The sequence below is a fragment of the Acipenser ruthenus genome, chromosome 52, assembly GCF_902713425.1.
Source record: "Acipenser ruthenus chromosome 52, fAciRut3.2 maternal haplotype, whole genome shotgun sequence".
Lineage (NCBI taxonomy): Eukaryota > Metazoa > Chordata > Actinopteri > Acipenseriformes > Acipenseridae > Acipenser > Acipenser ruthenus.
In genome coordinates, this window is record NC_081240.1 from 7234182 (window position 1) to 7261872 (window position 27691).

At 42.2% G+C, this 27691-nt stretch overlaps 2 protein-coding genes across 4 annotated transcripts in view; one reads left to right on the forward strand and one right to left on the reverse strand.

Moving 5' to 3' along the window:
- The window catches only part of LOC131723039 (GTPase IMAP family member 9-like), a 5030-nt gene extending 4157 nt beyond the window's left edge, over window positions 1–873 (forward strand). For all 3 annotated transcript variants that reach the window (XM_059016357.1, XM_059016355.1, XM_059016356.1), the window contains one exon: window positions 1–873. This exon is cut by the window's left edge and continues 226 nt beyond it. In XM_059016357.1, coding sequence (XP_058872340.1) covers window positions 1–649 — 649 coding nt within the window. In that variant the 3' untranslated portion in view covers window positions 650–873.
- LOC117968552 (GTPase IMAP family member 8-like) overlaps window positions 1–27691 on the reverse strand; it is a 424412-nt gene that overhangs the window by 133881 nt on the left and 262840 nt on the right. The window lies entirely within an intron of this gene.

Here is a 27691-nt window from a genome sequence, read left to right on the forward strand (position 1 = left end):
TGTGGAAATTGTAAGTGAGATTGTGAAATGCATTCAGAAGTCCTCACCGGGACCCCACGCTTTCCTCCTGGTGCTGAAGCTGGGTCGATACACTGAGGAAGAGCAAAAAACTGTGCAGATAATCCAGGAGGTTTTCGGTAAAAGCGCTTCGAAATACATGATGGTGCTTTTCACACACAGGGATTGTCTGGATGACGATGGCCAGACAATTGAGGAGTTTCTTAAAAATGCTGACAAGAACCTCAAGCAGCTGGTAGAGTCGTGTGGGAACAGGTTTCATGCGATCAATGGAAAAGACCTTAAGGATCAGGAGCAGGCCAAAGTACTTCTGGAGAAAGTAGAGAACATGGTGAAAATAAACGGTGGATGCTTCTCCAATGATTTGTACGAGATGGAGGAGAAAAGAAAGGCAGATGAAGCGAGGCACCAGAAGGAAATTGAAGAGCTTAGGAAGAAGAATGAAGAGGACGCAGAAAAGTTAAAACAGGCGAATGTAGCAAATGAGATAATAGCAAAGATGCAGGAGGCGCATATGAAGCAAATGACCATGATGGTGGAACAAATGAAGAAAACAAATGAAGATAATATGAAATGTATGGCAGAACATCTAAAACAACCACAGAAAGTGGAATCCTGCTGTGTATCATAGTGTAGTGGATTTCTCTCGATTTTACATTCTTGCGCCAGGTTTCCATGTGTGACAGGAGTGTAAATGTGTCCTCCAAACGAAATGCATGGTTTAATTATACATTTATATTGTGATTTAGGGGTGGGCTTTGACAAGTACACAACCACCATTAGCTTTATTATGGTGGGAAGCTGTTTGAAGTGATAATATGTGTACTTTAATATAATAAAATGCTGAACAAATAACTGGATTGTGTTTCATATTGTCACCCTCACACTGCTTTTAATGTAATCACAAGTATAGAAGCCTTCCTTGAGACTAACAGCTGGTTTGCATGTGTGTGTTGACACCATGGTTAATATCGCCCTGCGGTGACTATACACAGTAGGATAACACACTTTACTGGAGCGCTGGAAATGGTGCAGTTCCAACTAAATTAATCCCATGACCACACTGACTACCATTAAACTATTAAAACTTTTTTCAGTTTTTTAAAGAAAGACCAAAATTTAAAGCGAGTTAATTTTGTCCTCAATATAAAAAAGGTACAGGATTTCTGTTAAATGGTGCGAGTCCAACCAGTTAAACTAAGGAGGAACTTTAAGATACCTTTAAAGAGCACACACATTCCAACACAAGCGCCATCCCAATGCTGGTCATAGAATCAGTATTTTTTTAAGGTAATGAGACTGGATTTTGTTAAACTGTAATTACGTTGTTAATAATAAACAAAACACACATGATAAGGTGAATTAGAAAGTTAATTGAAATCTATGTGTAACATAAAGAATATACATTTAAACTTTAATGTTGAGGTATGTTTCCCGCTAAGGACTCTCAGACTTTATCGTTTCATATAAACAATAGGAATATATATGTTTAAGCAGGAATAATAATAGTAGTAGATAATATTCATTAAAAATGAGAAGCAGGTAATGTTATTTTTTATTCTGCTACACTTTAACATCATTTCAGACACATCAGAATATTATAAATGTAATATCATGCATTTTCATTAAAATTCAGGTGGCAATTTTTCTATTTGTGTTTAAGTGTGTTTTATTTGTTGATTAAAAATGTTTCCTGGCTTTTTAGTGCCTTCCTTACTTCCTTAGCGATTGTTGCTACCTGCTTCTAAACAACACAGCTTTCTCAATCTTTTCTGCGCTAACTTTGTTTACAAATAGGAAAAAATTATTTACAAAAGGGATAGAACTCCCTCGGATCCGGGAAACTGCAGTTCTTTGTATACGACAGCAAGCTTGGTATATTGAGACAAAGCTGAAGCCAGTGAACTTAGAACTTAAGATGCTGATTTATGATTCCTACCAAATTGATTTTCAGGCCGTATCGTTTTATATTGCAATGTGCTTCTATTTAAAGGCCACATAAAATGGTTCCTGTTTTAAACTCAAGTTGAAAAAAAAGTATTTAGAAACTGTGTTACTCACATTGATATTTATTTAGTTCTTATTTTCTTAAGAGTTATAGGGGTCTTGTACTAGGGTTTTGTAATAGTTCCACTACTAGTAATGGGAAAGGATAAGATCAAGCAATTGTGGGGGCCCCTTGCAAAAAGCCTTTATTACCAGAGCAAGCTGTATGTCTGTAGGTAAGAGCAAGTGTAGAAAGCTGTCTGTACTTCAGACACCAGGTTTTCAATAAACAATCTAGAACTGCACATACAAGTGCAGAGATATACATGGTTTATGAACAAGCGACTAAAAATAACCATAGGACTGGCAAGAGATATGCATGCCTAATCAATATGGCCCATGATTTTTAGACAGCTGCATTTCACTTCACTTTACAACCTTGCATGTTATTTTAAAACATCCTTAACAACTTAATCTTCACAGCAGACTAGTTAATCTTTACAAGGCAACTCATGTATTAAACACACTTTAATTGGAAAATAAAAACACAAATTGACCTCCCTTCTTTAATATAATCCCTCATGTGTGTTAGCCTTAATTCCTGTCATACCATATGATCAATAAAAACAGTTTTTATATGTATACCAAACTTATTATTTTAAAGTATTTCAATCAATAGCTTTTAAATCTAAAGGTCATATAATGTTTGATCATGAGACCCCATATGTACACATTTCATTTGTCTGTTTCACTTGGTAGTTTGTCTGTTTCTCAGAAAACCATATTTTCATACTCCTCCTCACATGACCCTTTGCTGTATTGTCAGCCACCTTAAGTTAATGTGAAAAAGGACCTTCTGTCAGACGTAACAATTGCAAAGCATACAACATGGTTTATTTAGATTTCCAGAAAGCTTTTGACAAAGTCCCACATAAAAGATTAATTCTCAATCTGAACACAGCAGGGATTCAAGGAAATGCATGCACATGGATTAGGGAGTGGTTAACATGAGGAAAACAAAGTACTGATTAGAGGAGAAACCTCAAAATGGAGTGAGGTAACCAGTGGTGTACTACAGGGATCAGTATTAAGCCCTCTGCTGTACCTAATCAACATTAATGATTTAGATTCTGGTATAGTAAGCAAACTTGTTAAATTTGCAGAGTACACAAAATAGGAGTGGCGGCAAACACTTTTACAGCAGCAAAGGTCATTCTAAATGATCTAGACAGCATTCGGAATTGGGCAGATACATGGCAGTGTAGAGTGGTGGTTAGGATTCCAGACTTGCAACCAAGTGTTTGAGGTTCGATTCCCGGGTGGGGCACTGCCGTTGGCCTGTATGTAAATAGCTTTGGATAAAAGCATCTGCTAAATTAATTAATTTTTGAAATGTATTTGCTTACGATTGTAAGTCGCCCTGGATAAGGGCGTCTGCTAAGAAATAAATAATAATAATAATAATAATAATAAAGAAAAGTGCAAAGTATTGCATGCAGGCAATACAAATGTGCATTATAAATATCATATGTGAGATAGTGAAATTGAAGAAGGGAACTATGAAAAATCCTAGGAGTTTATGTTGACTCAGAAATGTCTTCATCTAGACCAGGGGTGTCAAACTCCAGCCCTCGAGGGTCGCAGGGTCTTCTGGTTTTCATTCCAACTTAAGCTCTCAATTAACATAATTGAGCTAATTATTTGTTGAATTTGAGATATTTAATATTTTCCAGGTCTTTTACAGTTGATGGTTTTAAAAATGCACATGATTCAAGGTACACGACCTGTGAACCATTTTGAGGCCTGAAGAGAAGTGTTAAATGTGTTCAGTTAATGAATAATTAGACCAATTAAGTTACTGAGAGCTCGGGAGGAACGAAAGCCAGAAGACACTGCGGCCCTCCAGGAACCGAGTTTGACAGCCCTGCTCTAGACAATGTGGGGAAGCTATAAAAAAGGCCAACAAGTTGCTCGGATATATTGTGAGGATTGTTGAATTTAAATCAAGGGAAGTAATGTTAAAACTATACAATGCATTAGTAAGACCTCACCTAGAATATTGTGTTCAGTTCCAGTCACCTTGCTACAAAAAGGATATTGCTGCTCTAGAAAGAGTGCAAAGAAGAGCAACCAGAATTATCCCGGGTTTAAAAGGCATGTCGTAAGCAGACTGGCTAAAAGAATTGAATCTATTCAGTCTTGAACAAAGAAGACTACGAGTCGATCTGATTCAAGCATTCAAAATCCTAAAAGGTATTGACAATGTCGACCCAGGGGACTTTTTCAACCTGAAAAAGAAACAAGGACAAGGGGTCACAAATGGAGATTAGATAAAGGGGCATTCAGAACAGAAAATAGGAGGCACTTTTTTACACAGAGAATTGTGGGAGTCTGGAACCAACTCCCCAGTAATGTTGTTATGTGGGTAGGTTCAAAGGTCCTTGTGACAAGGTGCCCGCCCCTGTTATTATTTATGTACGATTTGTATTTGTGTATTATTATCTATAACAAAAACATTGTCAATGCAAAAAAACAAGTTAGAAAAACGCAACAGCCGTTTAAAGGGGTGATATCAAACACAAAAGCCCAAGTTAGGAGAAGCAATTAGGCCAATCTTGTCAAGCATCAAGCAAATAGGCACACTTGGAAAGGTGCTGGGGCCCAAGATTCACACAATTCTTGCTTCTAACTTGGCGCCTTTCTTTGACCGCTTTGCTCCACTTGAAATGCGCAGTGGCACAGCGGGCTAAGGTCATGTGCTCTTCAAGAACGTCATGTTGCAAGTTCAAACAACTGGAAATGCTCTTTGTATGACTTGAAGTGACTGAGACACACACTCACACACTGAGACACACTCACATACACTGAGACTGTGTGTGTTGTAGTGTGTGTGTTTCTCAGTGTGTGTGTCTCGGTGAGTGTGTCTTAGTCACTTCAAGTCATATAAAGATCATTTCAAGTGGAGCGATAAAGTGGAGTATATATATATGTATATTTATGAGATATATGTATATATTTATATACTGTATGTGTGCCTTGCACAATTATTATTTTTACTTGTTATGTTTAATAAACATGAAGTTATTAAAAGTATCCTTTAGTTTGCAGCCTTTCAGGTTAATCAACTTTACCAGCAATACTGAAAAGTCTCTCTACTTTATTATGATCATTATTATTGAAAAGTGTTTAAAATTGAAATATTTTTTAAGCTTTCCCATGATTTGAAATTCAAATGCAAATTCTTATATTTCAGAATATACAAATATCAAGTCAAATGCAAATAGTTCAGCAGATTGCATTATTATTTATTTTTTAGCAGACACCCTTATCCAGGGCAACTTACAATTGTCACAATGATATCATATTATGTTTACATACAATTACCAATTTATCCAGTTGTTTATACTGAATCTAGGTAAAATACCTTGTTCAAGGGTACAATAGCAGTGTCCCTCACCTGGGATTGAACCCACAACCCTCCGGTCAAGAGTCCAGGTATAATGAGGATAAACACTGCTGTTTAGGAATGGAGCACTTTTTTTACAATACACACATTCCATTTACATACAAACGTTTCACACATCTGTGGTATTACAGACGAGGCTAAAGTTGGCTTCTTATTCACCAGCTTCTTATTCGCCAGCTTCTGATTCGCTCAGCTTTTAGTGCATAAATGTATTTGTCTATGTTGAAGAAGTAGCCTTGAATTTAACTGGTTAAATCACTTTGGTCCACCGATTTCTCTGCCAGTACCTGACAACAGCCTCCCCCTCTGCAAGCCCCACTTGTATTTAGCCCTGCCCAACGTGTTTTACTGGGGAAGAACAGCGGGTAAATATGCCACATATGCCAATCGCTCAGCATCTTATTCACTCTTTATGTATCTATGTTGAATAAGTAGCCTTGCATTTAACGTGTTAAATCACGTTGGGCCACTGATTTCTCTGCAGGTACCTGTCGAGGGGCACCCCCTCTGTAAGCTACACCTGTATTTAGCCAGGCCCAATGTGGTTTACTAGGGCAAAACAGAGGGCAAACATGCCGCATATGCAAATTGCACAGCTTTTTTTGCTGGAAAAAGCCTTGCATTTAAAGGGTTAAATCACTTTGTGCCGCCGATTTCTGTACTTATTCAACATAGATACTTAAATAGCGAATCAGAAGCTGAGCGATTGGCATATGTGGCATATTTACCCGCTGTTCTTCCCCAGTAAACCACACTGGGCCAGGCTAAATACAGGTGTAGCTTGCAGAGGGGTTGCCCCTTGTCAGGTTCTGGCAGAGAAATCGGCGGCCCAAAGTGATTTAACCCTTTAAATGCAAGGTTACTTCTTCAACGTAGACAAATACATTTATGCACTTAAAAGCTTGCGAATAAGAAGCTGGCGAATAAGCGAACTTCAGGCTTGTGTTTTACAGTGTATGAAAAGAAGACAGACGTAGCCATAATACAGTCAAATTTAATGTCATTTCTATTAATGTCACACTCTGCTTATTCTCATCAAATTGAAATGTCCCGGCCCGAATATAATGCATGCTGTGACTTTGATGTTGTGTGTTTTTAAAATGTATTAATGATCAATGCATTGCTGAGTCTGTTGCGCTCACGTATCAAGTGGTGTCTGGAATGATCCAAATGCAATTAAAACAGCGGGTGGAGGCGTGAAATAAATAAATAAATATAACTTCTCTTATACAATTATTTCAATAGCGATTACTACCCTTTGCGGTCCATTTCAATAAATTAAAAGTAAATCAGCTCATTTTTGCTGTTAATCTACTATTTTTTAATAATACAATTCACGGGGCGTGAGCTGGGGTGAAGGATGAGGCAGAAGAGGCAGAAAGGAGCAGTTAGTAGGACAGAAAGTGGTCACTGACTGAGAGGGCAGAGGACCCAGCAACCAAAACGGGATAGAAAAGATGGTCGCTGACTGAGGGCGATGATGCCGACACATCTCAGGGGCGAAGGACCCAGCAACTGAAGACAGGATATAAAAGAGGTCGCTGACTGAGGGCGATGATGCCGACACATTCCAGGGGCAGAGGACCCAGCAACCGAAAACACAAATGAGGGTTATGACTCGGAGAGCCGCCACTCGAGAGGAGATGGGAGAGTTACCCAGCATCTGAGACTTCTGTAAGAGGCGCTCGTAACCCCTGATAGGCCGAGACGTCACGCTGCCTGGGACCTGAAATAAGGACAAAGCATAGAAGTTAGTATGGAACTCAGCATGAGTGGCCACGTCCTGAGAGGCAGTACAGAGCAGAGCCTCGAGAGAGATAAGATAAGCGCAGGAGCTGCGACAGGACAGATTTTGGCCGGGGGTCCGCTCTGACTAACATGGTGAGAACCCCCCTGAAGGTAAGGGAGGCAGATGCCTAACCCTGAGGTCGGGGAAGTGAGACTCACTTGCCCCCCAAAGGATGGACCACCGGCACCTCATGAAAATTCCCACACCGTGAAGAAAACGAGAGACAGCACATGCCAACGCATAACATAAACAAAAGATCGGAAGGACAAATGAGACAAACAGAGAGATGGTTAGTGATTATTAGTAGCTGTGATTATGTGTATACCTGCCGCTCAGTGGAGAGGAAAAAACCCCCTTGAAGCTATTGGGGGAAAACCTCTGGTGGCCCCGGCGAACAGGTAGCCCCCAATCCGGGCATGCTAGCAATTTTAAAATGGGCTACAACTATATCGGAGGGAGAAGAATGACCGTAAGAATCTACTGTGGAAGAGGACCAGCGGCCCATGGTCTTGATCAGGCTGTGGTTGATGCTGGCCCTTGCAGCGGAGGTAGCTGCGCCTATACGAAATGAATGGGGAGAATAAAGCTGAGGAGGGAGGCCTGCTCTGGAGAGGAGGGTGGAGAGGTGGGCTGAGAACCAGTGACGAGTAATAATAGAGTGAGAGGAATCGATGAATAGAGGGTCCAGGGGGGGGGATTTCCTGATGGAGAGATATTTTGACATTGCTGAGAAAGGGCAGATAGAAGATTCAATCCTTGAGAGCTGGATGAACTGACCACGCCAGAGTTGATCTGTCTTTGAGGTACGCAGCCGAATTATGAAATAGGATTTGGAAATGCAAGAGAGGTCACATAGACGAATACCCGCTGCAGGGAAGCTTGAAGCTGAAGGAACTGTGAATTCTAAGCTTCTGAGGAAGCCGAAGAAGACTGTGAGGCAGATGGTCTCCATTAGGAGATCTTCATAGGGGGGGAAGCAACCTTTCCGAAGAGTAGAGATGAGAGAATGGAGGATGTCTGTTGATATAGGCAGGCGGGAAGATGCAGCAGGAGGGGAGCTTTTGAAGATTTCGCGGAGAGTCAGATGAACAACTGGTATGGAGAGGATGATGGGTGAAGGCACGGACATGATGCGGTAGTGATATTGGATTCCTGAAATGTAAGATTTAATGGATGCTGGGGAAAGATGGAGAGATTCCTTAGCATGGACGATGAAGGCCAGGATCCAGTCTTGATTGAAGGGAATAGGGTGGATATGATTATGAGCACAGAAGGTTAGGAATGCTGACCAGGCCGTAGAATAAGAAGCTCTTGAAGAAGGGGCGAGGGCTGTAGACATGTAGTTTTGAGCAGATTAAAGGAGGTTGCGGAGGGTAGAGTTCAGTCTAGAAGCAGCTGATGAAACTGTGGGGTCTGGAGGGGGTTTGGGGAGGCAGATGGAACCAGCTGACGGAACTTGGATACCTGTAGGCGAGAGAGAGCATCAGCAGCATTATTATGGGTACCAGGAAGATGGCGGGCTTGTATTAGGAAGTTGAGAGATACAGAAGACCATATGAGATGACGGAGCAGGCGCATAATGAGGGGGGATGAAGAACGTCCTTTGTTGATGATGTGTACTGTGGGTTTGTTATCGCTGAAGAAAAGGATTGATTTTCTTGACAATTGGTGACCCCAGAGGACAGCGGCCACTACGATTGGATAAATTTCTAGGAGAGCCGTAGATTTCTCTTGAGGGGGAAGGAGCTGAATTTCAGGGGGCCAAGTGCTGGAGAATCATTCAGGAGTGAGGAACCCGCTGAATCCGATGGATGAGGCATCAGTGAAGAGGGCAAGGTCATGAGGGGCTGAAATGAAGTCGTCATAAAATAGAGAGAGACCATTCCAGTTAGTAAAGAGATTGATCCACATCTTTATGTCTTTTCTGGCTTCTGCTGAGATTTTCACGTGAGAATTCATATTCTTGACAGTTGATGAGAGGACTAGGAGACGTGAAATAAATGTTCTGCCCTGAGGAATGATGCGGATGGCAAAATTAATATGACCGAGGAAAGACAGGAGGTCCCTCTTCTGAATGAAAGAGATCTGAAAACTGTTAATGAGTGAGAGTAAGCGTTGGAGTTTGGCAGGAGGCAGGCTGGCTTCAAATTTCACGTTATTGAGTGTAATGCCGAGGAATTCCAGGGAGTTAACAGGGCCGATGGTTTTCTCTTGAGAAAGAGGGACACCAACTAAGGAGAAGATGGTCTTAAGATGATTAATTGCTTGGGCTGGAGGATCTGAAGGGGGGGAAATAAGCAGAAAGTCATCCATTAGATGGAGGAGGAAGGAAACATGATAGGAGTTGAGCAAAATCCAGCAGATGGCTTCTGACAAGGAATCGAATATTTTTGGGCTACTGCGGCAACTGAAGGTGAGCTGGGTGGAGAAATAGAACTTGTCTGCCCAACAGACTCTGAAAAGGTGACGGAGGGAAGGATGAATAGGCATGACCTTGAATGCATCAGAGATATCGGCTTTGGCAAGCCAGGCTCCGTGACCTGCAATTTTGATGAAATGAATGGCGTCTGAGCGCTTAATGTAGTGAAGAGCGAACTCCTCGCTTGAAATGAGGGAGTTAATGCTGCGTGTGTAACCGCCCCGAGGAGCGTATAGATCAATGATAAGGCATTTCTTGCCAGAATACTTGAAGGTAGAGATGACTATGGGATTAATGCGAAAGGTAGTGAAGGGGGGTGCTGCAAAGGGACCGACCATGAAGGTTTTGTCCACTTCGGCTTGGAGAAGGGAACTGACGACTTGTGGCTCTGCAATGGCAGAACGGAGGTTTTGACAGATGTGAGACTCGGAAGGAACGTGAGAAATGCCAGTGAAGAAGCCATTTGTAAGTCCACTAATTGGATAGGAGACGAACGCCTTGTCTGGATGATTTTGAAGCGCATTAGCGAGAGCCGGAACGTTGATAGGAGTAAAAACCTAAAGTAACTTTGATTGTCACTTAGCTGTAAGAGGACATATGGACCGGGAGTGGGCATCGTTGCAGAAGCTGCAGACATGGAGGTTCTTGCAGGAGCGTTTGAAGCAGACAGAAGAATTAAAGTTATTGCATATTTGCCTGCCACCTGAAAACTTGATGGGATGGCCATAGACATCTTGGGCTTGAGATCTGGTGGGTGGAGCTGAAGCATGGATGGAAGCAGGGGCAAGATGTCTTGAACTGAGAAGAGAAGGCAAGGGATGAGGAATGGGTTGAAGAGAACTAGCTGCTGCCTTAGGGCATAAGTGAGAGGAGTGCGCTGTGGAGGCGCATGCGCTGCAGGCGTTGGCACAAATTCCGTTGAAGATGCGGGTGAAAAGATCTGGGTTGGAACGGGACCAAACCGCAATACGGTTGTCAGCTGAGAGGGTGGCAGCAGCTTTGGCTGAGAAGGCACGGTGGTATTGATAGAACAAGGTGCCTCCATAGCGCACAGACAATTCGACAACCAGGAAGAGATACTGATTTAGCTCCTGTAATCTGTGTGGATAAACAGAACAGAGAATGTCATGATAGATGGAGAAAGCGAGGACGAATTCTCCCACGGAAAGGTTTTTTTGAAGACGTGGGTCGCGGGACTTTAGAGTGACTGAAACGTCTCCACAGTCAACCACTCTGTGATCTAAAAACTCAGAAAAAGCAATGAGAATAGAAACGAGATTAACATCCTTGCCTTCAATTATTAGCTTCCTGATTTTTGGAGAAATAGAATGGCTGGTAATAGCACGGGGAGAAGAGGAACTTGCTACAGTGGCTGAGGAGAGGTTGAACTCTGGAAGAGCAACGGGAGGTACTGAAGAGGACGTACCAGAAGTATAAGCAGGAGTGCTGGAACTGAAGGCAGGTGGAGCCAAAGAAGGATTCTCCAGTTTGTCAAGACAGGCGCTGAGGGCTAGCTGAGAGTCTATAATGGGCTGGAGCAGAGTTTGCAGCTGATTAAACGTGACCTGAGGGGCGCCGCTGGAGGAGGGGATGGGCGAGGTGAGTGACTGCGGCGGCAGATGCTGTGGCTGCGCTGCCTGTGCCGGCGGGTGGAGCTGGGCTGCGTGAGCAGGGTCTTGCATATGCGCAGCAGGAACAGGAACTGAGAGAGTAGCAGGAGAGGAGGGACTGATGGCCGAAGCTTGCAAGCGGGGGGGAAAAATTGGCTCGGCTGACAAAGCTTCACAATAGGTAAGAAATAGGGACATGCGATCTCCGCCAACGGGGATGGGAATGGACTTTTCAAAGAGTACTTTCAGCGGCTTGGGTGTCGTCCAATCTTTATAGTGGAGCTGCGGTGGGGGCTGGCTAGCGGAACCGCGCTTTAAGCCCCGCTCTTGCCTAGCTGAAAGCCGGGAGGAAGCAAGGTTGACTGGCGGGGCTGGTGCGGTCATGGACCGGGACGAGGAATGGGATGCCTGACAGAGACAGACCGGTGGAGGGGTCGTGGGCAGGAACTCATCTGAGTCGGAAGGAAAGGCATAGGCTGAAAGCTTTTCCATTTGGAAGCAGGTAAGACTGAACGTATTTAATCTTGTTGAAATGATGGTCTTCGTAAATGTTTTTTTTTTTTTTTCTCGGAGTAATGCGTAACACTACCAGTCAGGATTCAAAAACGAAACACTAGACAGAAAAGGTGCAGGTGATCAGGGCTTAAATAGAAAATAGATGCTAATTAACAGGAAATTAGAAAATTGGGAGATTAGAAGATTAGAAGCCCCCAGCTCCACGCCCCCTGAACCACACCAGCTAACATGTAAAACTTCAAAGAAAAGTTTGAAGTATCTGGTATTGCCAGGCAGTCTCCCATCCAAGTACCAACCAAACACGCATATTATTATTATTATTATTTTAGCAGACACACTTATCCTGGCCAACTTACAATTGTGACATACAATTACCCATTTATACAGTCAGGTTTTTTACTGGACCAATCTAGATAAAGCAGCAATGTGTCCCCCACGTGATTGAACCCAGTCAAGAACAAAGTGCTCTAACCGCTACTCCACAGATGCTGCATGAGACGGATCAATAGTGTTTCGTTGTATAAGGCAGCGGAAAAGTCACGATTTCACGTATTTGACTGCCTACTGTGAAAAATGTAAATATTGGTGATTTCTGGCTGAGGTATGAAGTCAGATTCTGAAACATGGCAAAAATTGCACGCTGTTTTTTGTCAATTCCACCAAACTCTGTGGATGCAGCACGAGCAGTTTCTGCATATGGACAGCTTTTTACACAACAAAGACAAACCACGTGTTGAAACTGCAACAAGATGTACAATTATTATCGTTGTTGTTATTTTTTTTAGTACAGCAGCAGTGTCCCCCACCTGGGATTGAACCCACGACCCTCCGGTCAAGAGTCCAGAACCCTAACCACTACTCCACACTGCTGCCCATGCTGCTCTTCAATAAATAACTAGTTTTCTGCTCACGGGCCCGATAATTTTTGAGTGTGTGTGTGTGTCTGTCTGTCTGTCTCTGTGTGTCTGTGTGTGTGTGTGTTTGTGTGTGTGTTTGTGAGAGAGAGCATGCTTGCGTGCGCGTCATATATTATTTAGTGTGTGTAAAGAAAAACGGTTTTGTCACTTGCACTAAACCCTGTTTTTAACATTTTGTTTTTCAAAATCAGCATAACGCTATACAACACAGTCCGTTTAATTACAAAACTCGACAATGTTGCCGAATTTGTCATTCAAACTTGTTTAGTTTTAATCAGATTTGTCTTGTCGTGGAAGTTTTAATATCACTCCCTGTAATAGAGACTCAGTAGAACAGACAAAATTGAGTAAATAAGTTTAATGGTTTGCAAACCCGAGAACACTCTCAACACATGTGGTGTTAGAAAAACATTGAGTAGAGTTCTGACTACGCAGAGTCAGTAAACATAATATATGCCTTGCAACCTATAGTTATTGCGAGCCAATCACAGAAGCTTAACTCAATATACGTCGGATAGCAACAGCTTGGAAGATTAAGATGAGACCGAAGTGTCACGGATGCAGCTTGCTGTTACAAAATAAAGAGAGCTTCCTCTTTCTAACTCGCAGTTAAAACATTTCCATTCCTTATAAGGTTGTTGCCGGCACCTGCTAAGAGAAAAGAAAAAAACACATGCACAGCAACAATTTTATCCCTAATATGAAACTAAATACTTCATAAAACACAAACCACTTAAAATGATATATCTCAAGTTCTATAAGTCCCAGAGACCTAATACAGACATCAATAAAAAGCATAGAATGTAATTATTCCCCTCACACTCCCTCCTTTTGTAATTAAATTACAACCATGATGCAGGAAATTACATTACATCATCAGCCATTTCACTAAAAGGATCAGTGTCATCACCATCATTACACTGACCTTCAGTGGTGAGCAGAGGCATAGTTAAGGCATTATCCAAGACTTTGGTACAGAGCTTTTTAATACAAGTAATCAGAAGCATTAATGCTATTAACACCACTAAACTTGAGTTGTATCATCCTGTTTCAGTGGTTGATAGCCCCGTATGCGGGAACACAATACTTCATTGGCTAGCCCTGTAAGTAATCTCTTTTGTTTCTTTAGCACGTATTTCAAATAACAGAATAACATAGCAATAAGCAATACCAATAATGAAATAAGCAAGGACACATGTCCCACCACATTCCACTAGTCAGCCCAGTCCACTCCAGCACTTTCTCCAGCTAATCCACATAGGATACCCCACCCGCATGATCGGGCGTCTGCTAATATCAGTTGACCAGTGTTGCCCGCCAGCGACGCTTGCACTCTAGCTATCACTACTCTTGAGTGAACGTCCATAAGCTGCGTTAATGTGTGCCAATGCCATCAGCATACCTGTATGATTAATTGTCTTCATCCATTCTTCAGCATCTTCGATAATGCCTGTGATGTTAATAGGTAGAGTGGGGTGCATGCTCAGGTGTCCCACAGTCACAACACCCTGCGGGTGAAAACACACAGCTGGCGACATGAGGCATACCTGGCCGCTACTTCCTACCCCCATGCTTGAGGTGATTTCACACCATGTTCCATTTCTCATCTGAGTGCATCTTTCATACCCTAGCTTTGGGTGTACAGTTGCTTCCATCAATTGCATTGACAGGTTAGTGCTTCCAGCATGGTCACATAGAACAGCATCACCAAATTCAATACACTCAGTGGCCTTGAAGTACAGGGTGGCATTTTGGGCACGCTGATCAACCCATGTTATTTGTGGGACTATAACCCGTGTTCCAATTACTACCCCTAGGCTACTGACCATTATCCCGGTACTGTGGTGGACCCGACTGGTGGTATGTGGCACTATTAAAATAAAACAAATATCTTCATCACATCGTTCAGTACATATCAGTATCCGGTCTTGGCTATTCCACGTAACATCTGTTCTCTCCAAGCTGTTAAATTCACATCTTCAATTATTGCGTCAACCGTCTTTCACCAGTCATTTGTTCAGCCATGGCCAATTTCTGAATGGCACTGCCTGTTTTCAGAAACTGGCCATGGTTTTCATTGTCCTGCTGTATATTATCTATGGAATTGAGACCTGAATTCACAGCCCCGAACCACCCAGCAATGTTGTCAATCAGACCCCTCCTCTTACGGCCACCTGCGTTATGTTGGTAAGTATCCAATTCATGATTTAAGGTTTTATTCAATATTTTAGTTAATAGTCTAAACTCACCACACCTTTTGGTGTATTGGCGTTTGATATCTTCAATGTTTATTCTTACCAACATTTGCAACCAGGTTACTCCCATCACAAATGGTTTTGCCCTCCCCACAGCTAGCAACCTGTCTGGGGGAGAGGGCATTAACGGGGGACATTGAGTGGAGTGGAACTGTAGCTCTCAGACCTCCCATATACCCTGTATTTTCCCAAGTACCGTTACACACACTGTGCGCTATCCTTTGCCCTGTCACATTAACACATGTCCAATTATAATTATCGTGGATGCACCCCCACATTAGTTTGCTCCTGTTGTCACTGTTTAGTATAGTTTTTGTCGTCCAGAGACAGTCCACCTCCAATGATGCGTTACTGCTTACAGTTCGGTTGCATATTGACTCATACTGGACCCCTCCCACTGTTATATCACAAGTAGGACAAGTAGGACATTGTTCAAACTGTGCTGGAGTCATTGTATTATTCTGGCTTATCAAACGCACAGGTTGCCACGTTCCCTCTATGTCACTCTCGAAGGGAAGTGGTCTTTGTTTCCATCCATTACCCTGTTGTTGTCTAAGGATTCACGTGCAGTTCTTCCAGGGGGCCCCAAAAGCTTGTCTCTCTGTACACGCCTCGTTCCACGCCCAGAGGTGTGGAATCCTCTCCGACTGGAATGACATGATACCTGGAACACAAATCATGTTATTGTCCGTTGCTGCTCCCGCTGTCTGTGGAAAGAGATATGCCATTAGTTTCGGGGTATTCAGTGTCAGCAAATTCAAATTGAGATGTATCCACGCGGTGGTACCGTTTGGTCTGTGTTCAATGTACTCACTTAACCCCATGTGGGAGCTTCACTGCTACACTAGTTTGTGTCACCATCAGCACTATGTATTAACCAAACCATTGACATCTCTTTACCCTCCTTGTGTCTATTTTGTGTGTCTATAATAGACTGCTGTTTCTTGCCTGGATCATTAATAGAACCGTTGGCACCCAACCTGTCCCTTCGTCTGTCCCTTTTTTATTTATTTATTTATTTATTTATTTACATCAATGCATTCTCTTTCTATCTGTGCAAGTATGACAAATATATCTACTGACACAGCTGCTTGTCAGCCTTTTCGTTGCCTAGAGACAGAGGGTCTGTTCCTTGACTGTGTGCTTTCACTTTAGCTGACTGTGTGGGTTGTCCAGTTCTTTTACTTGGTCCTATAATGAAACAATCAACGCGTCTATGCCCGAGATTACCACAATTGTCACATTTAGGCTTCTGCCCCTGTTTGCAATCTGACCTTTTATGTCCCATTTTACCACAGTTCTGACATGCTCCATCAAATCGTACAGCACTTATTTTCATTTTTATATTTCTTTTGTCTGTTTACAACTCCTACTGTCCAATTCATTACCCTTTCGTATGCGTTCCCTGGGTTTAGTTTACCCCCAGCTCAATTGCCTTCTGCAAATGTGGACCCAGTCCACTAATTAATACCTGTACAAACACTTGATCTGACTCTTTTGGTCAACACTTCCTTAATAATCAGGATATGCTTCCCACTTGCGTACTCCATAATCCTGCACTGACTCATTCTCTTTCTGCTTGACTCCCATTATTATGGACCAGTCAATACGTGCCCTTTCAATAGCTTGTTCAATTGTTGCTTTCAAGTATTGTCTTCGGTCTCGTATTGTATCATCTTTTGAGTAGGTACTGTCCCTGTTCTCTCCCCGTAATTCTGGCTAGAATCCCTGCTTCGCATGCTCCCATGGTCAATGTCCACACCTCAGTTTCAGTTAATCCGTGTGACAAAGCCTGTTGGTCTACCTTAGTTCGATAATCTTTAGTTACACATTTGCATTCAATCTTTGGCAGGCATGCTCCTAATGACTGCTTTTCTAACAGTGTTAATGCATAAACTGTCATTTCCTTTTCCCCATTGTGTTTCTCACGCACTCTTACTGGTGTTGCAACTTTATTTTTTTTTTTTTTTTTTTACAGTATAATTTAACTGCATTAAACCACAATCTTGTTTATGTGACGCCCATGCATCTGGGTAAACTGCACAGACTGTTCCCCATTTATTGTTCTGCCAATCCTTAATATATGCTTTTACTGCACTAACATTTGCTGTTTGACTTGCAACTTGATATAGTATTTATGCATGGGACCTGCTGTAATATATTATTGCCTAATATTGTCCCTTCAGCAGAGTTACATACATAAAAATGATCGATAATATACATTTATCCTAAATCTATTCCTCTCTGTATCGTACAGCTTCTCGCTAAGACTGTCCCAATCAATATCACTACTGTCTGTTTAATCCACCACTCACGCTGTTGAACTGGATTCCATGCCGGATCCCATTGTTCATCCAGTATTCCCTTCTGCCATCTACTATGTTTGATTAACACATAACCCACTATCTCAGATGACATTATGTCTTCCTTATACAACTCAATATGTTTATATTGACTTCAAGTTACTCTCCTGAACACACTTTTGAATTAATACAATACAACACAACAACACACATAGCACTAACACAACACGACCCGGGTCACCCAATCACACCTCGCAAGGAATTCCTATTATAATAATCCACACTAGATACGGTACAATAGGTTTCCGCAGCCTGTTGCACTATCCGCACTAAATGCGATACAACAGTACCATGACGGCAAACACTAGACCTTACATGCCCGTCTACTGGGACTTAATTTGCCGTTTGTCAAATCTCAAGTCCCGGTCCAACAAACACCCACAAACATTCTTTAAATGCTCAGTCAAACTACAAACTCAACTGTTAGCGACTGGATCCACTAAATATTGGAGATGGTAATTAAAACATACTCACCCTCCTTGGACAGTCGATAACAGACAAGTCAGCATGACAACTAATTGCAAACTGTTCGTGACGTCAAAACTGTAGTGGGGTTTTTTGAAAAGACTCGACATGACAGCCTGTTCTACTGATCTTATAAACTTTAATACGCAGCGCAAAGGAAGTCAGCAAATGTATTCAAAATGCAATTCTGACATTCACATTAAATATGAACAAACAAACAGAGAGGAAGAAAGAAAAGAAACAAAGAAAAAGAAATATCAATCAATTTACTCTTGCTCAATTAATCTGATTTTATGACGTCATATACAAGGTCCCAGACTTTTTAAGAGATTTCAAATCTGTATTTTTTAATTGTGTCTTTGACTCCAACCATCAACAATTAATTTGTTTAAACAATCTGTATTTTTTTCTTTTTTAATTATTACCTGGCCAACCAGAACTTTATTAAACTTGACTTAGCATTGCACAAGTCATTTTGCGTCAGGGGACCTGGTCCCCATCTATCATGCATGTTTCTCTGACATCCTGTCAAACTAGTGCAATCAACAATACTACTTTTTGCCGCACCCATGAAATCACTTAGTCTTCTAATTCCTCTTAAACACGGTTCTTTTCAATATCCTCTGATCTTAACACCAATCGCCTATTTATTCCAATCAAATCTCATTCATCACCAGCATACATTCTCTCAATTACGCCAGCGATTTCAAACATATACACAAACAAACAGATGAAAAGACAAACACAAAAGACAAAAGACAAACTATTAGTTCAATTAACTTTTGAATTATTAATTCAATTAACTTCTAAACATGAACGATAATTATCCTAGGATTTCAATAATTAGTTTAAACGGAACTCCTGCCCGTTTCTTTTACAATGGAACACCTTTCCAATTGTAAGTATCCTTAAACACATTTCTTTTACAATGGAATTATTGTCCAATTGTAAGAATCCTTACTTATTTAATACAATATTGTTGTCTCACCGTCTCTCAGGAACTTTTTGTTCGGGATCCTTTATCTGCCTCACTGAAGCCCCCAGCCAGATTCGAAGCGGACCCCGTCAACCCTTTTAGTTGCGGGCGTCCTGACCCAAGTTAAGGATAGGTCTCACCGGTGATTTACTCCATTTCCCGGGACGATCAATGGACGGAGTTTAGGATCCCATCCTTGTCGCCAGATTGTCGTGGAAGTTTTAATATCACTCCCTGTAATAGAGACTCAGTAGAACAGACAAAATTGAGTAAATAAGTTTAATGGTTTGCAAACCCGAGAACACTCTCAACACACGTGGTGTTAGAAAAACATCGAGTAGAGTTCTGACTACGCAGAGTCAGTAAATATAATATATGCCTTGCAACCTACAGTTATTGCGAGCCAATCACAGAAGCTTAACTCAATATACATCTGTAACAGGGCGAGGTGCCCTGTACATTGTTTTGTTTGTTTACTTTTAGATCGGGGTCCCCCTCCGCCCCTGTGTTGTTTTGTATTATTATTATGATTTATTATTGTATATATGTCGACGAGCGCCGTATATTTAGTTATTGTTTTATGTATAGATGTGACGGCGTAGCCGTTTGTGTTATTATTTAGTAGCGTGGATGGGAAGACACATCCACACAGGATTTTAGTAAACTCGTGCAGAAGGTGGCCATCTCCCGAATTAATTAGGTGATTTAATTTGTTGCTAATCGGGAGATGGTCACCTGTTATAAAAAGCCTGCAGAGCTCTAGCTCGAGGTGGGAGTTCAGAGGAGGAATGAGAGAGCAGAGAGAAGGCGAGTAAAAACGAAAATGAAACTTAATAAAAGAAACATAGGAACAGTGAAGGTAATCTGCCCAGCCTGACCTTTGTTTATGTATTTTTGTGTTCGTGATTTTGTTTTGTTGAAACCTTTTTATTTTTGCTCTTTGAGCAAAGTGTTTTCTGTTTAAATATTTATTTTATTTTTGTTTGCTTAATAAAAACGGTGCAAGCCTTTTTGAACTGCAGTACTTCCCCGGTGTCAGTATTTTTGTTCCTGCTTCTGCCTGACGTCAGACCACTCGTCATCCCTGTCACAACGTCGGATAGCACCTTCACCTGGGGTCGCTGGCTCTGCTTCACCTGGGGCTGCTGGCTCTGCTTCACCTGGGGTCGCTGGCTCTGCTTCACCTGCTGTCGCTGGCTCTGCTTCACCTGGGGTCGCTGGCTCTGCTTCACCTGGGGTCGCTGGCTCTGCTTCACCTGGGGTCGCTGGCTCTACTTCGCCTGGGGTCGCTGGCTCTGCTTCGCCTGGGGTTGCTGGCTCTGCTTCACCTGGGGTCACTGGCTCTGCTTCACCTGGGGTCACTGGCTCTGCTTCACCTGGGGTCGCTGGCTCTGCTTCACCTGGGGTCGCTGGCTCTGCTTCACCTGGGGTCACTGGCTCTGCTTCACCTGGGGTCACTGGCTCTACTTCACCTGGGGTCGCTGGCTCTGCTTCACCTGGGGTCGCTGGCTCTGCTTCACCTGGGGTCACTGGCTCTGCTTCACCTGGGGTCGCTGGCTCTGCTTCACCTGGGGTCGCTGGCTCTGCTTCACCTGGGGTCGCTGGCTCTGCTTCACCTGGGGACGCCTGCACGCCGTCGTAAAGTGTAGTTGGTGAGGATGGATTTAAATCTCCATCCCAATAAAGCTTGTGGGAATGTGGCTTGAGCTTTAATAAGGTCATTGTTTAACAAGTAATTAAGGCTCCAGCCATAGTATAAAAGACCCACTCCTGGCTCAGAGCAGAGAGTTGTGAGGAGAGTGAAGGACAGTAGGAGCGAATGCTACCAAGCCCGCGAACAAAGGTACTCGTTTTTGTAAACGTATCATTATTGTTTGTGTTTGTTTTGTTTTGGCCCTTGTGCAAGTATTTCAAGACTGAGTTATTATTCATAATATTCACATTGTTAGTATTTATTTATTTATTTCTTATGTTCTTAAGAGTTATAGGCTATATGAGGGTAAGCTCAAAGCTCCTATATGGGTCTTTGTGACAGAAATACAATGATTTTTGGTTGTAAATCTCCCTCCCAACCTGTGAGGGCACTAAGCAGCGGGAACAGAGTTCCTTGGACGGGCTGGCCTGACTGTTCTTTCCCAGGGTTCAAGGGAAGTCGGACAGCTAGAAAGGTGGCAAGACTCTGTTGTAATAACGTATTGACCCGGAAGGAAAACGACGTGGCAGCCGCAGATTGGAGAGGTGGTTGCACTTGTTTACCAAGGGGTCATGTGTGACAGCATAAAAGGGTACGGAGAATCACAATCTGTTCCTTCGCATTGGTTTGTGCATATAAACTGAGAAGGACTGTGAGAGACCCAGTTACATGTAAAAAGTACTGTGAGTGTTTTGTTTGTTTGTCTTGTAATTGTCTTTTCTTATCTTGTGCATTACTAGACAGCTAACACAGATCTGGAGCTGTCGCCAAGGGCCAGCACTAAACCGGACAACACTGCACCATTGTCACAAATATAAACCTGTATCACCCACCAGGAGCACTACTGAACGAACCCAGGACTGGTGACCGTGCCTGTATTATTGTGGGGAGGATATTGTTTATTATTTGGGGATGTCTTTCCCGTTTTATTTACAGCGTGCTCTACACATTGGTGTGTATTGCCGGGGGATTATTGTTTGGTCGCCAGACCTGGAAAATAAAATAAAAACATTTCCAAACCAGATTACAATTCTCTGTCTGCTTCTTTACCGCACTGCATCACTCCTGCACCTGTTTCCTCTCTGCCACAGTCTTGTATTAAGGTTTTGTAATACAGAGCTCCCTCACTATAACGCGGGCCTCGGGACACACACATATTAAAGTTACAACCGAAGAGCGTTATAGCCGGGGGAGGGGGTGGAGGGCTCCACAGGACACTTAACATGTAATCAATGCTATATTTTCTTACCAAAAAAAAAAAGTAACATTCTCACTCGTTGATCATTTTAAAATAGCCTGGTTAAATGGCGGTCAGGAGTTCATTTCAAAGCTAAAGACAAGCAAACCAAGTGCAAGAAGCAGAGCAGGTCGGGAGAGGGGAAGAGGGAATGGGCTCGCAGAGGAATAACAGAACAACAGGTGGGTCCTACAGGGATTCCAACCCCCTTCCCCTGCAGGATCATGCATGCGCTCGACAGCCAGCACAGGTCTCCCCTGTTACACTCCTCCCCCTTAGAATGGCACCACCGGTCCATTCAAAAATCCTACAACCCCATGCCTTCCCAAGAGAAAAAAAATTTGCTCGGTGCACTACCCTGAAGGCATAGGGCTGCATCACCAAGTACCAATGTGTGATCCTGGTGTTGTTATCCTTCATGCAGCAGTGAAGCCATGCTAAGGGGGCATGATCCATGGCCAGGGAAAAGTGTCCCCTCAGGAGGTTGTACAGATGTTAATAACGTTTTAAACAAAGAGAAAGTCACATTTGTGTACATGAAGTTATGTAAGTGCATAAACATGAATAAATAAAGGCATGCCTGAATTGCAAAAGGGACAGGATGCCTTGATTGCGGGAGATTGGTGCTGCGTGAGTGGGTTTAACTTATTTCTTAACTGCTTCAGATGCCTTGAGTTAATTTACCTGGTAGTAAACTGCAAGGTACTTCTTACTGGATAGGGCTAAAAGAACATTTTCACTCAACAAGCAAAACATTTAGTCCTACCAAAGCAGTTTGATTTCACATTATTATTAATTAGTCATTTAGCAGATGCTTTTATGCAAAGCGACTTACAGAGACTAGGTGGTGAACTATGCATCACAACTGCTGCTGCAGAGTCACTTCCAATAGGAGCTTGTTTGTTTTACATCTCATCCGAAGGACAGAGCACAAGGAGGTCAAGTGCCTTGCTCAGGGTCACACAGTGAGTCAGTGGGTGAGCTGGGATTGAACCTGGAACTTCCTGATAATGAGCCCCTTTCTTTAACCAATGGACTACCAAGCCCACATTATGCATGGGATTGATTTAAACAGGCTTGTGCAAAGTTGAATAAACAAACTAGCTGATGTTGGGTTATTATTATTATTATTATTATTATTATTATTATTATTATTATTATTATTATTATTATTATTATTATTATTATTATTTATTTATTAACAGACGCCCTTATCCAGGGCGACTTTCAATCGAAAGCAAATAAATTTCAAGTATCACAGTACAAGTATTAATACAATAAGAGCAAGATAAATACAATGACTTTGGTTCAAGCAAGTGCAAGTGTGACAAAATACAATTCAATAATACAGCAGATAACAGTGACAGTGAAAGTTACATCAGGATATGATTAAATACAAAATACTACAGATTAAACACTTGACAGATTACAGTACTCTGAAGTACAGGATTAAATGCAGTAAAATAGGGAGCAGATAAGAGCAAGTAAAGCACATTTAAGGATGGGTGATAAGTGTCCCAGTGGAAGAACAGAGGAGTTCTACAGGTGCTTTCTGAAGAGGTGAGTCTTGAGGAGGCGCCGGAATGTGGTCAGGGACTGGGCAGTCCTGACATCTGTAGGAAGGTCATTCCACCACTGCAGGGCGAGGGTGGAAAAGGAGCGGGCTCTGGAGGCAGGGGAGCGTAGAGGAGGTAGAGCCAGTCTTCTAGTGCAGGCGGAGAGCGGAGAGGTCGAGTGGGGGTAGGAGGAGCAGGGAGAGGGGGGAGAGACAGAGTAAAAGAGATGAAATAGTGATCAGAGAGGTCCAGGGGGATGACAGAGAGGGTGGAGGGGCAGCAGGCCCTGGAGAAGGTGAGGTCCAGTTGACGGCCAGCTTTGTGGATAGGAGGGGATAGAGAGAGAGACAGAAGTCGAAGGAGTGAAGGAGAGGGAGGAGTCCGGCAGAGTGGCTGGGGTTTGAGAGAAGGATATTAAAGTCACCTAACAGGACAGTTGGGGTAGACAGAGAGGGGAGGGAGGAGAGTAAATAGTCGAGTTCATCGAGAAAGTGAGCGAGAGGTCCAGGGGGACGGTACAGTACAATTAGCAGGAGTTGACAGGGAGAGGTTAGTTGGACTGCATGAAATTCAAAGGTATTAACAGAGAGTGAGGAGAGATCAGAGGGGACAGAAAAGAGTAAGGAGGGAGAGAGGAGAAGACCAGTCCCACCTCCCAGTCCAGTGAGATGCGGGGTATGGGACAGGACGTAGAGGACAGGGCAGCAGGAGTTACAGTGTTATCAGAGAACAGCCAGGTTTCAGTGAGAGCAAGGAAATCGAGAGAGAGGTGGGAGACAAAGGCAGAGATGAAATCAGCTTTGTTAGCAGAAGAGTGACAGTTCCAGAATGCACCAGAGAGTGTGCGGGAGGGGGGGAGAGGCAGAGGGATGAGGTTAGAGGGGTTGGAGGATAGAGGGCAGAGGACGAGGGCGAGAGGTCAGAACAGGGATGTGAGAGACAGTCATAGCAGGACAGGAGAGACAAATAGGCACAGTGGGAGCAGTGGGGTGGAGGGTACAGACCTGACTAGTAGATTGCTTCTTCCAGAGCGCCGTTAGGTTCGGATCTATTTGAACAGCGTCTCGGTGCAGGCCTCCTCTCGCTGGACTCCCACAGCTAGACTCCCGGCTCTTTTGTTGAGGCTCTTCAGTTTGCTGGAGTGGAAATAGGCTGCCTAATATATATAAAACAACTGCGTGGCAAAAGAACCAACTAAACTGCGTGGAAACCAATCAAATAGCGAATCAACTTCTATTCAATTAAACCACTCACCTGGTACTAATCACACACCAACTCAGCTAATTCAAACACCACCTTACAAAGTTACCAAATGTAGTTAATTTAAAAATTACTTGAAGCAGGAACTTGCCTATCTGCCTCAGTCCCTGGTTCCTGTACCATAACACTGGTTCCCCGAAATAGAAATGTAAGCATTACCGAATAGGATATATCTCTTTTAGCCCAAATTTCCGTAGCACGTCTATCAAATCTGCTCCTTAAGAGCCCTGTATGTGTCAGACATCGTCTCTGCTCCCAGGAGATAAATATGACTGTCGCATTAGGGTCAGTGGCATTTCCTCTTCAGTCCTGCTGCGTTGGAGTGAACGCAGCAACATTGAAGTGTAATGGTTACAAGTCTATTCCAGGGAACCCGGGTTATAATAATAACCTAACACTCCCTGTAAAGTACGAAATGTAACCATTACTAAATGAAATACAATACCCAAGCCGTAACCAGTGAAGGACTTGCAGCACCGACATGACTGAGACAAAATAAGCTAATTTTTGTTTCCAAAATTTCTAAAATGTTGTTCTAAAATGTTCCATAGGAGATTTAATAGGAACAACTGCAGGGAAAGGACCCTCCACAGATATGCAAGTGCAGTATATTATGCATGAGAGTTTCTGTGTGACAAAACTAAAGTTTCAAATCAAGAGAGCATGGTAAAATGATGGGTAACTTTACATGTGCAATGCAGGTCCTTCAAGTTTCAATTGTGATCTTTTATTTCAACTCCACCATTATCCTTATCAAGAAACTTTCATTATTACTGTGCACTTTAAGTTTCGATTTATTTTAAAGTAAACCATTTCCCAGAAATGTAAGTTTCGTTTTTACTGTAACAGTGTTGAAATGACCCGTTATTTCACATTTTTATTTCGCTCTTGTTATTTATTATTTGTATATTTTGATTTGTGCACGTCTTCTTTGATAGGGCACTTTGATTTTGTAACACTTTATTGTTCCTTCCCCACTCAGCGAATTAATTAATTACCCGGAAATTGAAACTAATACGAACCTGACTATAAATACCCTTTGATTTTTAGTTTTCTAGGATGGCCATCCACCGTTTGTCTTGTCTTGTCTTGTCTTGTCTTGTCTTGTCTTGTCTTGTCTGTCTGCCTGTCTGTCTGTCTGTCTGTGCGTGTAGGAGAGGGGACCTGAGATGGAAAGAAAACGAAAATAACTGGTAAACGTAGTTCTTGTTGCTGCTGCTGCTGCTACGATGATGATGATGATGATGATGATGATGATGATGATGGTGATGATGATGATGATGATGGTGATGATGATGATGATGATGATGGTGATGATGATGATGATGGTGATGATGGTGATGGTGATGGTGATGATGATGATGGTGATGATGATGATGATGATGATGATGATGATGATGATGGTGATGATGATGATGATGATGATGATGATGATGATGATGATGATGATGAATGGTGTTTATCGATATCCCCTCCTCTGCACTCACTGGCGTTTTGTATTTTGTGTTTGTTTTTAAATCGGTTGTTTTTATTTTCTGATCTTTATTGTGATTTTAAACAAAACCCTTGTTTGGTTGTTTTTTTTTTTTGTACAAAGCACCTACGTGATATTGTAATGTTCTGCTGCTAATTCTTAATTCTGTGCAATAAAACATTATTTTAATTGACAATAACTGTGTCCTTGTTACTCTCTAACCTGATTTGCCCTCTGAAAAAAATAACTTTAATTCTGAGTGTGCAATTCCCTCAATGGCGTAGTCAGGGCTGCCTTGCAGGTGTTACATTTACCATTATCTAGAAATGCATCTTCCTTAAGTTTCATTATTACTGTGCACTTTGTTTGGATTTATTTTAAAGTCTGTCATTTCCCAGAAATGTAAGTTTCATTATTAATGTGCACTTTAAGTTTGGATTTATTTTAAAGTCTGTCATTTCCCAGAAATGTAAGTTTCATTATTAATGTGCACTTTAAGTTTGGAATTGTTATAAAGTCTGTCATTTCCCAGAAATGTAAGTTTCATTATTAATGTGCACTTTGTTTGGATTGATTTTAAAGTGAACCGTTTCTCAGTAATGTACGTTTTGTTATTAAGGAGTCCTGTCGGGCCACATTACTACAAACCGCAAGGAAACAGTAGTGTGCCATACATTAAGGAAGCGCAGGTTTGGCACTCACTCCCACAACTCTCATCTACAATGCTGGATGTCAACCCTTTGTTTTATGGGAAGGCACATGATGGGAAACTTTTTAGTGTTAACTAGTTGTATGCAAAATATTAGACAACATATACAGTATATAGGTAACATGGATACAAAATACACCAGTCTCATAATAATGCTCATTTGATTTCTCCAAGCACCTGTATTATCTGCACATGTATGTAATCTGTACCTAACCATGTGATTGTTATTAACACAATAAATCAGTATTCCAGTTAAGAATGTGGAAATACAGGTTGAGCTGGAGAGATATTTGGAGGAAACACATACAGATTCAAAAAGGCAGGAGCCTATGTCAGTTCCTTCAGACATCCCACCTATCAATCCACCAGAATACCAAATGGAGGACTGTGCACCTAAATGGAAAGAAATAGAGCAAGCTGTGAAAAAAGCAAGGGCTTCATCATCTCCAGGGCCTAATGGAGTTCCGTACAGAGTGTACAAGAGTGCTTCAGGAGTTCTACGAATCCTGTGGAAATTGATGAAAGTGGCATGGGAAAAACAGGCTGTACCAAGAGCATGGCGCCGAGCAGGTGGAGTCTTTATACCTAAAGAAAAAGATTCTACAAGCATCAGTCAGTTTCGCCCTATTTCCCTATTAAATGTAGAAGGCAAGATTTTCTTCAGCATTATTGCTCAGAGATTGTCAACTTACCTATTAAAGAACTGCTTCATTGACACTTCAATACAAAAAGCGGGCATTCCAGGTTTCCCAGGTTGCTTAGAACACATCAATGTGATCTGGCAACAAATTCAATCAGCTAAAAAGGAGAGGAAGGAGCTCCATGTGACATTCCTGGATTTGGCTAATGCATATGGTTCAGTGCCACATGAACTACTTTGGGCAGCATTTGATTTTTTCAGTGTACCGATGACAATAACAAATTTAGTGAAAGCCTACTTTGGAGATTTGCAATTTAGTTTTTCAACTTCAGAATTCAGCAC